Source organism: Nilaparvata lugens, chromosome 3 (genome assembly GCF_014356525.2).
Source record: "Nilaparvata lugens isolate BPH chromosome 3, ASM1435652v1, whole genome shotgun sequence".
In the NCBI taxonomy this organism is placed as follows: Eukaryota; Metazoa; Arthropoda; class Insecta; order Hemiptera; family Delphacidae; genus Nilaparvata; species Nilaparvata lugens.
In genome coordinates, this window is record NC_052506.1 from 24,240,784 (window position 1) to 24,253,852 (window position 13,069).

A 13,069-nucleotide genomic window follows, 5' to 3' on the forward strand; every position below is an offset into this window, starting at 1 on the left:
TGCTCCCATCAATTCGATTCTGAAGTGAATCTTCTTACAGAAGGTTTCTTCTGATTACTCTTGGAGATAAATGCGAAACTTCAAAGTGGAAGCGATCTTATTATACGATCTTAACGAGTAAAATCCCGTCGATGTTGATGGCAATGCCTCTACTTACCAAAACTCAACTCCAACTTGTTTCCAACTATGGTGAGATTCAGCATTTCTTTTGAATAACAGCAATGCTTCCAATTCAACCAATGCCGACAGTTTAAAGTGAATCTCATCATAGGAAGTTTCACTGGGTTCGAGACCTGCTTCCCCTCAAATGATAAACTCAACGCCAAGTAGTATGATTGAACACTTGATGACTTTCAGTTTCTATTTACTCGTGGATGTCTGGAACGTTCTCACCTTTTCACGTTGTGCATTCGAAGCTTTCCCCATTTTGTAGATACAGCGAGGTGTAAACATTAGTGTGAGAAAAACACTTCCTCACAATTCGATTGACTGTTTCATTTGTTGCAGTTTTTCTACAGTATTTGTTCAAATTACGAACGGAGTTGATGGGCTAGTTTCTTATGTTTGTTAAGTAATGTAACAGTATGTTTCTCCAGTTTCACAAAAATACAATCAAATTTAATTGTACCCAATCAACAAATCTGACAATACTATTACTGATTACTGAATTAGTTAACTTTACAACTTATTACTCATTCTATATAAATCACAATAATCAATTATATTTCTCACATCCTAACAGTATCCAACAATACCATACATAAGATAACCCCAAATATGAAATACTGTTAACCCCATTACAGTAGTTTTTTGATTCTGTTTTCTTGTGATATTTTTGTAATATTCTATTTCAATAGTGAATTTGGGCTTTAGCCTAAAGCATTATTATTATATATTATTCATACCTCTTTGTATGTTTCAGAGAAACAATTAATGCAAATTCCTTATTACAGTCTACTTTCTTCTATATTTATATCGGAATTGATAAATGAATATTACCATAGAGCAAAGATACCCTTTGATACGTTTATCTCTGTCTATTTATTCGGCATATTTATTTCCTACTTATTTGTCTCTGATATTACTGTGTATCATGATGGTATCTCAACTTTTACAGGAGATTCAAAAAATCTCCAAAAAATGATTTAAAAAAAACCGGTAAGCCGACTTTTTTGGATGTGTAAACAAACGATTAGCGTGTCGCCAGATGAAAGCATGTCCCTCTTTCTCGGACAGTGAATTATAGAATCTGTTTCAACTGCTGCTGATCCCATTCAATCTGGTCGAGATGAAATGCAATCAACGTCCTGTATATTTCTCGATCAAACGCGACTCGAGTCTTGGCTTCTTACCATCCCACTTTTTGCGGTCAAAAATATCTTTGCCCTAAAATAGAACGTCGAAAAAATAATAAACAGTTGTGAGCAGGTAGCCATCAACCTTCTATAGATAGATATACATACTATGAAGTCCTTTTGATATCAAGACGCGTTAAAAATAAAGCAAACATGTGTGTCGACGATGGTAAGAGAGAGAGGGAGTCTGAGAGACCGTTTGGACCGAAAGAGAAGTCTTCGAAAAAAAGTCAACGATACTTATTCCTCTCCAAACTATCAACATTATGTAATTCACTAGCAGTATTCACTCTTTTGGCAATTATACAGTTTTCGGAACTAGTCTTGCTTATTTTTACACTGCTGGTGCAGTGTTATCATTTCAAAGTATTTCAAAATTAGGAACACATTTATTCAGAGTACCATATCTCTATATTGTAGGTGAGGAGTGAGAATTATCTTTGAAAACTAGCCACTAGAACAAAGAACAATTTCCAGCTTTCTAAACTTTTCAATAGAATATCAGAGAAATTATTGAGACTCATAGTATTGATATCAATTATTTTGAATTCAACTCAGCTGGGATAGGTTTCAAAACAAATGAAAATCGTTAAATTACTTGAAGCGCACTATATTTGAAACAAAGAAATAAATATATTCATAATAATCAATCATACAATGTGAGATGCTACCTATTAGCACTGGCGCTGACTTGGTGGTGGAGGGGACGGAGCTCAATGAAATGTAAGTTTTCATTTCATTTTAGTCAAGGCTTAATATTGTTACTTAACAAAAGAGCAAATTGTGTTTTGAGATTCTCTTCCCTGGTTTACTAATAGGACTCACTATTAGAAAGACGGTAGATTCTAAACCACAAATAAACATATCACAGAATCAATTTCAAATAATCTTACTAGATCCAACTGCCTCCCCTAAATAGTTTCCGATTATGTAATCAGTCCTAAACATGCTTGTAGGCCTACTAAAATATCAAAAATCTTCCGGGGGAGAACCCCAGGTCTCCCTTTAATTTTTATATACTTTTTTAGTGACGGGGGGGGGTTGGGTACCTCCCAGACCCACGACTAATGAGCCCACCCAAAGGTTTTGATAGGTCAGCGCCCGTGCATATGGCCTATATTAAATGATCACTCAATCATGAAAATATAATAATTCTTCATTAGACAGAGTTATGAAATTCCTCTCTACCACAAAACCTTCATATGACATCATAATACAATAAATATGAATATAGGAAACTACAACTACACTACGAAACTACAACTACCGGTACACTACACAAGCTCTATAGAAAGAAATCAATATACAATCATTATTATGGAGCGGCCATATTTTGTGTGAAAATTCCAATAAAATTCGAACATCCTTACCTCTGGGAAAAGACTTTGAAGGCAAGCTATAGCTCATTTTCAATGAAAAAATACTATTATTATACTAGAATAAAAATAAACAATCCTCACAAGACTTTACTATGTAATGTAACTTTTTATACAATAACTGTAGACTCAATAGACCATGTCATGGCACGCATGCTGCAGTGCATAAATTAATGTGATTTCTTTCTATAGAATTCGGCACTGAAAATAATAGATAAAACGTACTTGAAACAAAATCCATTAAATACAACTTGGATTGAGAAAAGGGAAATATTCTATGTCTACATAATAGGATAATTTCCTAATAATAATAATAATAATAATTACTATTATTATTATTATATTATTATTATTATTATATTATTATTATTATTATTATTATTATTATTATTATTATTATTATTATTATTATTATTATTATTATTATTATTATTATTATTATTATTATTATTATTATTATTATTATTATTACATGAGTGATTCCTGGACTCTTTAGAATAAATTATCAACATGTGTGCTTCATTCATTGATAAGTTTCTATAGGAGCGTTGCATTGCACACAGTTGCAATACCTCAACAAAGGTATTGCAATTACCTCATTGCATTGCAATCCTCATTGCAAATTACCTCATTACCTCATTGCAAAGGTTGGCTTAGGTTACCTTAAGGTAAGGTTGCACAAAAGTTCGATTGAATTCCAACTCCTTGAGATTACGGTACCGTATCGTTCATTTCATTGGTTACAATTAATCAATTCATTCCAAAGACTAGCAAAGACTAGGCTATTGCCTGCAAGCTGCAAGGCTTTTTGAAGTGTTGCATGACAAATAGATTAATGAAAACAGAATAAGATGATCTATACTATATTACTTGATTGCTGTTATTTTTAACATAGTGAACATATGATTAGGAATTCATTTCTCTATTTCAACCTACATCAAATTTATAATCAGATGAAATAAGAATGAAATGTAAGTATGGAGTAGGCCTTATTGATGAAAAATGTTGCTCTCGAAAGCACTATTCCATTTTAAGAAAATATTATAATACTTGGATGAATATTATTTTGAAAAAGGTACCTAGTTCAAAATTGATCAAATATGTGCAAAATGAATTATGTAGGAAATCAGCTATTATTGGTGATTAAAATTTACAGCAAATGAAATAATAGCGAGGGGAGAATGAATAATTTGAATTGAAACAGTTTGTAAATAGTCATAAGAGATTTTGGGAAAAAGAGTGTGCGGCTAGTCGGGCAGTAAACTGTCGCAGATTTTGTCGCAGTGAAATGTCGTGCCGAAATGGTCAAATTGAAATGTGATTGACATTTTTGTCCATTTATTCACTGTGAGCCTATAGTAATCCCTCGCCATTCGGTTTCATTCAGCTCATTATGATTTGTCATTCTGTGATAATTTACTGAACGTCTGGTCCTACTCTAAGTCTAGTTACACACACATCGGTTTTCGGATGTACGATTTTTTGCCTTCCTTATAGATTCCATCATATCGAGCATAAAATTAGACAAAATTTTTCAAAGTAGAGAAAACTTAATCTTTTTTCTGGACTATTTCAATGATTCAAAATTCGGGGGGGATCAGTTTTGGGCTGTTCCTGTTGATCCACCAGATTATTTTTTAAATGATAATTTTGTATAATCAAATCAATAAAAGAATAACTTGGCGAACAGATGATGTGTTCAAGTGTTTGCCAAAAATCGTTTAATCCGGTAGATTTGATAAGGACAGAAAAAATCGCACGTACAAGGATCGACTGATACTACATTCTTGATAATAATATTATGGATTCGTTCTATGCTTTTTGGCGTACCTTCCCCTAGGCTTTCCAACGGAAGTACCCACTGACATTCTTCTCGCTGCTTGTCTGACATTGTTATACCTGGAAGAAAATGTGAGGCATTCATATAATCATTATGTAAGGATTTTCTTTCAGTGGACAGGATGTCCACTCGACATCCTAATATCTGAATAACTAAAATAACTAATAACAAAAATTGTACTCAAAGCAAGATGATATACAACAATACTATCAAACTAACAACAACACACGCTTTGATTCCAGTGAAAAGAGTAATTTTCAATTTAACCATAGATTTCCAGGCATTTGTTAGGCCAGTTTCACACGGCAGAGACCTCGCTCCTGGAATATCATATTACGGAAGATCATATTTCATATTTTGCAGCTCTCCTGTACTTTCACATGGGGATCTTACGAATAAGCTGACAGATCTAACAACTCCGCCAACGTTTGCTCAAAGTATATGACTCATCACTTTTTCTCAAAGTCTAACTTCCTTAAAAATATAGATAGAAGATTTCTGATTTCGGATTTGGATTCAGCGACCCCAAATTCTTTAAAGCGTAAGTCCCATTTTCAAAAATACCCGAAAACAAGGGAGTTATAGCTGTTTTTAATATAGCTTTCCATTATCATATGATTATATAGTACGTACTAAGATAATAATACTCCTGCCTCACAAAGGGACAGGCAAAGGTTTTAAGAAGTTTTTGAACACCTGAGAAGTTTATACATAAACATTTTTAATTTTTAAAAGTTCTAGTTTTCCAAAAAAATATTGAACTATGAAAAGATGAATCAAAATATGAAATCATAAATCATCTCCAATCATCACCCAATAAAATAGGAGGAAAAGGCATGTTGTACAGTAAAATTCACTGAATTTCAATTGCCATTCAACAATCCAATTTATCAGGTTCAAATCGTTGAATATCACTTTAAATTCCCAGAAATTATTGACTATTTCTTTTTACAATCAGAAAAATCTATTATGAACATACAGTATAAACATTGTGCTGATCTGAATCGATCTATGGTAATAATAGGAATTGAAAGAATAGAAAATGTCATGGCATTCCAAGTAGTGATGTCTGTGTATTAGATTCAATATTAGTGTTATAGGTTACATATTTGTTAGCAGTGGCCCTTAGATTATAAAAATTGAGTGTAGAGTTCAATGTGAGAGGAAAATCTGATCTATATTTTATTAAGTACTCAATTACGGTTTTTATGTATAATTGACGTATAGACATGACCTCAAAATCACTAGAAACCATATCCGTTGGATAGAACCTGGGTTTGCTTAATATACTTTTAATTATCAGTTTTTGTGCTAAAAATAATTCAGCAATATGACAGTTGAAACAGCCTCCCCAACTATGACATAGGTACTGCAGAATTGATTGATCATTTTCAGGTGGTTCTTATTAAGAATTCTGTTAACTTGGTAAAATTTAAAAGATAAATATCTCTTTTTTCTACTGTGATGATTTTTTTAAATAGACCTCATGAGAAGAGAGAAAAATTGTGATTACCTTTTAAAATGAAAGAATTTGCTAAAGGAATAGTTAGCGACCGAGCGATAAAGCTTACTTATCAGTAACTGTATATTAGATAAGAGTACCGTTCTGTACTGAACATTTTCTAGAAAATTATTCAATAAAATTATAATTATTCTGCAAATAAAGCACAAATTATTTACGAATTGCTCATTGAATTTGAGGTTACACTTTGTTTACTATCGATCAGATGTTTTAAAGCAGCCTGAACACAGCTGACTGATTCAAAGTATTGTCAAATGTCATGCCGGTTTTCATGCAAGGTATAATATCATTCCTAAAAATTATAAAACTATCAATAAAGGACCAAGAATTTCGAATAAAAAATAAAATGTATGTATTATCGTTGAAATTATTTATTATTTAAGAAATTATATTATATGTCAGGTCTTATTGTAACTAACTAGGTCACAGCATGAACAGTATATTATTGATAAAACGGCAGAAATTAATTATAACAGTCTCAAACCTAATAAAAATTGTATAAGAATATTAATTTATTAATGATTAATTCAACTGAACCACATGGTAATTAAATCTCTTTGGCAAGCCTAAGCCAATCATAGTGCATAGAAATAGCACCAAAAAGGTGATCGTTTGAAAGCAACACATGTTAATCTACTATCAGACAACAACCCTGCCTTATCATATACGCTAGCACATGTACATTGTATGAGAGGAACTATGTCTATGAGATTAAGCAGTTTTAAGAATTACATAAATTGAATTATTATTGTAATTAAAGGAATTATATTCTACTGCCTGCCACTGACGTCACGTCTACGTCACAATCGTTCTACCAATGGCAAATTTTCATGCAAATTATTACATCGAGATTCTCAGAAGAAAGGTCTAGCCAAGAAGCTGAGAGAAAAGACAGCACTTCCCTTTTGAAATCCTCACCGTTCAGATCTCTTTATAGTTACCAAGACCTATTCGTAAAAAATTCTTGTTCGATTTTATATGTTTTATTTGTGAGCCAATATTTTTAGGCCAATCTATTTGTTATTTGTAAATTTACTTTCATCAATCGATAAATTTAAAAGTTTAAAGTTAAATCATCCCTTAAATAATTTGGTGAAGGAAATATTAAATTAAAATTCCCCACGTGCTGAAACCGAAGCCTGGACCCGCTGCCGATCAAACAATTTTTGATCTAAAGAAGAAAACCACGACCACCAAGGAATTTCACGTGAGTTATAAGTTTAAAGGGGCCCCAATCTACGCTTCGAAAAATATTTCAGTGCAGAAAGATATAAAATTTTCTTCGTTAAATTATTGGCCACGCCGACAAGCGCTTTAGCATTTAAGAGCCTAGAATTTATCCATATAGAACTTCTAAGAATTTGTAGTTTGATTAGCTATCCTCCGCTGCCAGAACCACGACCCCGAGCATTTTAAAAATATTTTTATAATTCATTTTTCACTATTTTTTCAAAACTGTTCAACTTTATCAATTGTAAAATTCTGTCGAATCACGCATGATATCATGCAAGTACAAGAAATTTGCTAATCATTTTGTTAATGTTAAATTCCTTTCAATCTGTAAATCAAATTCTGAATCTGCATTGTATGATCATATATTTTATTATAATATATTCCAGTTTTGTTAATTCGTTTTCTGAGTTCGATTATTTCTTAAGCCTGTCAATTATTGTGTCTGATACGTTCTATATCATCAAGAACCGATCGAATACGATCATTGAAATAATTGAATTAAGCTGGATATTGGAACAGGTCTAAGTGGATGTAGCGAGTGGGGTCAGATCGAGATATTTATTCTTTGTCCTTACCTGCTCATATATCAGCTTTTATCTGTTACCAACCTCGACTTAGGAGCGAACACATCAATTGTACAGCAGATGCAGCCAGAGATCATATAAATTCCTACAATAGAGCTTAAAACCCGACAAGACTCTGTTCTCGAAGTATATTCTGAACGATATTTGGTCCAAATACCGTATTTTAATCCTTCAGAACTTATTAGAGACGCAGTCCCGTAAATTATCTACATCAGGATTTTTGCTCGACCTGTATGATTTTGTATGCTCATTCTTCACAGGTAATAATTTTAAGGTATCCGTATTCAGTGTTTAGCATCCGCTACACTGCTTATAAAAATTTCATCATTATACAATCTGTCATTAGAAGAATCAAGGGTGAGCGAGCGTTTAGGCCTCCCGCGATTCCGACAATTGTATTGAATCTTGTAGTGAGTCAATCTGTCTGGTGTACACTCAGCGTCCACACACGCCATTGCAACATTTATAGCCTCTACACCATTGATTCAGTACAAGATTCACTCTACATGTGTGAAGCCTTCAAAAAACGCACCACATGATTTGCCGGCCCAACGTGAGGCATTTAGATACAACACTACATGATTTGGCAAATCTCTCTACATATGTGAGGCTAGTAAAAAATCACGCTTCACATGATTTGGGGCCCAACAGTGATAGGTATTGAAGAGGTGGATAATCGACTACGAGGATTATTTAGTTGCTCAGTATACTATAGCGCTGACAACGGGAAAATTTTTTTGAAAAATTCATGGTTGTGAATTTCTTCGAATTTAGTATTAACTGTTCACTGTTATATAAAATAACAAGACGTACCATACCCAATTTTTGAACAGAAAAGAAATTTATCGATTGATGAATTTTTAGAGAAAGAATCGAACTCAGAATTTTATTATTGTGTTATTCGAAAATTGGTCATATTATAAGTCATAGGTATAAGAAATATCATAAGAAAGGTCATATTATTTGAAGAATATTAGGTCTATATTGAAACAATTTATAAAATTTTACGGAAAAGAGGATTGAAGTTATTTACATTTTTTAAATTTTTAAAGCATAAAGAGGGAAGTAAAATTAAATCACGGATATATTGCAGAATAATTCAAACAGAACACTGCTGCTTTCATATAAAATTTTGCAAAGAATACTAGCCCTATATATAGAATTGCGGCAAGAAATTATAAGAATAAAATATTTATAATAATAGTAATAATAAATTATAAGAGGCGTACCTGTATTACCGCATAAGTGTCCATTGTGTATCCTGTATGTTCTTGTCATTTTTATGTTAACGATATTGCTAACTTGACTCATTTTATCACTGAACACATTGCTAAACCACTTTTCCTGTATTTCACTCACTACGAAGCTATAGCAATTTCTATTGGATTTCTTGTTAATTATTTTGTATATCACATCAACACTTTCACGTTTTTTATTCACCGCACATGTTCGTCGCATTATTTTCTCACAAACCATGGCAGGAAACGACCAGGTCAATCCAAGTCTATCGGACACCGAGGACATCTCACCCGATCGTTCGCCGCCATCCGCATCTGCCACCGCATCCGCCGATTTCCATCCCAATGTATTGGATGATTTATCTTCGACGCAGGTGGAGGAGAGCTGCATTCTGGTGGAGGATCCGTTGGTCGCCCAAGAGCCGGAGGATGAAACATCGGGAGAGCATACGGACGACGACGCCCCAGAAACAGGAACTCCTATTTCTCGCACCGTTGCTCGGATGAAGAACCAGCAGATGACCGTTAGATATACGCCCACCCCCGCAATAGATATGGACGCCATCCTGGAAGCAATAAAACAAGGTTCTCCAGTAACAAACGAAGCAATAAAAGAATTAAAGGAAGACAACAAACAATTAAAGGAAGACAACAAACAATTAAAGGAAGACAACAAACAAATAAAAGAAGCATCGAAGAAAACAAATGAAGCAATAAACAATCTAAATGAAAAAAGCGAACAAATAAAGGAAGACAACAAACAAACGAAGGAAGCAATAAACAATCTAAATAAGGAAATCCAAGAAGTAAAGAAGGTAAATGAACAGGGTTTGGAGAAGTTAAGTCAGCGGATGGATGGAGCATTCCGTGACACCGATAATACCATCAAAAAATTAGCTGAGTGTCTGGATAAATCAATTTTGGAAACCAATAGTCGATTAGATAGGATATCCCAAGATATGCATACAAAAACAATTAACATCAAAGTCAGCCTAAAGGAACATGTACATGTGGAAAAGGATACAATGAAGGAGGTGAAAGTCAAACAAGCAAGCGAACATGACACATATAAGGAAGACCAACCTACCGAGAATGTCAAGACGGAAGTCGCACCGCACCCTGCAGAACGCCGAGAGGGACCGGACGACATCACCCGCCAAGCCGAGAACGACATCCATCAAGTAGAGGGACAGCCCGTACCGCCGCGCGCCGACTACCAGGAGTCCAAGGACGCTGCCCACCGAGTGGAAGAGCAGCCCGGACCGCCGACCGCCCACATCATCGTCCATCCACCGCGAACAGCACCCGAAACATGTGAAGATCGCCCACTAAACAATAGAAATGAAACGGAAACCCACAACAAATCGAAATCACAATTGAAAGTAAAAACCTACAAAACAAAACAACATACAAGCAAAATAGTAGTTCAACAGAAAAGAAGAAGCATTAATAGAGTTCATTTACACCGCCGTCATGTTAGGCTGAAATCGTACATCAAATCTTTTACAAGCATGCAAGATAGGAGAAAAATATTATTAAGAAGGACCTACAACCACCGCAGTCATGTCCGGTTGAAATCAAACAGACTGTACACCAGCATGCAGAAAAGAAAAATACTATCAACCAGAATCAACACACATCACCGGCATGTCAGGTTTAAGAATGTCAAACTACATGTCACCGGTCAACAAGGAAGGACAACATTGACTGAAGAGATCTACCTACTTCGTCGGCATGTTCGTTTTAAGCCAAGTTTGATAAAACGGATAGTTGCAAATCGGAATTGGAACTTGAAATAAATCAGAAATCAAATTTAGATGGGGGCTTAAGAAAGAAATAATGTTTTAATTAACTGGGAACTACATTTGTGGAATACACCAATTATCAAACACTTCATAATCACAGCCTACACATCGAATCATATCTTAGCAGACTGGCATCTTTCTACTGCAGCCTAATCAACATAACCTAAACTTCGCCGCATCTCAGCTAATAAGGAAATATTATTAATCCACATCAAATGAAGAAATTATTATCAATTCTAAGTCAAGAAAATAAAACTACAAAACAACTCTAAAAATTACCAACCTGATCAAGCCATCTGCATCATTTTACAGTCATCACAGAAACAATCGCCTAGTTATATCTGCCCAACTGGAAAACAAAAACAAAAATTGTATTATCAACAGAAAATAATTATAAATTAGAAATAACATGAAATTAGTAGTGAATAGGGGGAAAGAAAATAAACAAAGTTTATTTGAAAAAATGTGTAAATCTAACCTCGAAATACAGAATCGATAGAAAAATCTATTCAGAGTCAAAGCCTGTTCGATAATTTTCTTCGTCACACCAACCAATGTGTGCGAAATCATAGAGTCAATGTAAAGGAATCAAAGCAATATCGTTATTAATTATTGTAACTTATTATTTAATGTGGAATTATAAGTAAAAAACGCAACCAAAAATATATATTTATGTTAATTTGCACGAAATGCGCATGTTCTATGTCATATAAATGTATTGCTAAAAAGCTAAAAAGAAAATGAAATTCTTACCTTCAAATGTGAAATTTATTATTGTTGCATCAAAGATCATGAATTGTAATTCAAATTGATAAATATAATCTTGAAAGCATAATATTTGTAACCAGCATTGATAAAAATCAAAAAACCATTTCAAGTGTAACCCTGTTTGTACACAACGTACTAAGCGTAAAAAAGGAATTGCTCGAGTCAAACGGTAGACAATTGTCAAGTCACCGAAGTTAAATCACACTCTCACCCAATTTATGTAAAAGCCAGAACAAAGAGTCGAAACCTGTAATAACCATGAAAAATGATGAAAATCTATATTTGTTGCAAATACTGTTTGAATCTTAAGAGGATAATATGTGAAATTTTGTATATTTGTTATAGTTATGGGTCTGCTCATAAGCCACCCGTGAATGGAAGTTGTGGAGTTGTTTTAATGAAGGATCCAAAGAGACCTCATTAATTATTGTATTTCGATTGTATCCAATGAAAGGAACAATCAATTATTTATTTTCTCGTAGCCAAAAGTGCACGATATATTGTTTTTAGTGTTGAGTGTGGAGTTTTCGTAGAAGTAAGGAGATGAAATGGTGTATTCATCACAATATCGGATTTTTCAAATAGTCATTGTTTCGACTCGTCTCCCAATTACCTATTTAAAATATCCTGGGGGCTTTTGTGTGATGAATCTTTCAAATAGATCTCATGAGAAGAGAGAAAAATTGTGATTACCTTTTAAAATGAAAGAATTTGCTAAAGGAATAGTTAGCGACCGAGCGATAAAGCTTACTTATCAGTAACTGTATATTAGATAAGAGTACTGTTCTGTACTGAACATTTTCTAGAAAATTATTCAATAAAATTATAATTATTCTGCAAATAAAGCACAAATTATTTACGAATTGCTCATTGAATTTGAGGTTACACTTTGTTTACTATCGATCAGATGTTTTAAAGCAGCCTGAACACAGCTGACTGATTCAAAGTATTGTCAAATGTCATGCCGGTTTTCATGCAAGGTATAATATCATTCATAAAAATTATAAAACTATCAATAAAGGACCAAGAATTTCGAATAAAAAATAAAATGTATGTATTATCGTTGAAATTATTTATTATTTAAGAAATTATATTATATGTCAGGTCTTATTGTAACTAACTAGGTCATAGCATGAACAGTATATTATTGATAAAACGGCAGAAATTAATTATAACAGTCTCAAACCTAATAAAAATTGTATAAGAATATTAATTTATTAATGATTAATTCAACTGAACCACATGGTAATTAAATCTCTTTGGCAAGCCTAAGCCAATCATAGTGCATAGAAATAGCACCAAAAAGGTGATCGTTTGAAAGCAACACATGTTAATCTACTATCAGACA

General features: G+C 33.5%; 1 protein-coding gene across 2 annotated transcripts in view; it reads right to left on the bottom strand.

Annotated features, from left to right (window-relative positions):
• Positions 1 to 1,949: 1,949 nt before the first annotated feature.
• LOC120350367 overlaps positions 1,950 to 13,069 on the bottom strand; it is a 130,153-nt gene continuing 119,033 nt past the window's right edge. The window contains exon 5 of one of the 2 annotated variants that reach the window (XM_039423361.1): positions 1,950 to 4,630. In XM_039423361.1, coding sequence (XP_039279295.1) covers positions 4,531 to 4,630 — 100 coding nt within the window. In that variant the 3' untranslated portion in view covers positions 1,950 to 4,530. The remainder of the gene's footprint in view (positions 4,631 to 13,069) is intronic. The other variant, XM_039423360.1, reaches the window with a different exon arrangement.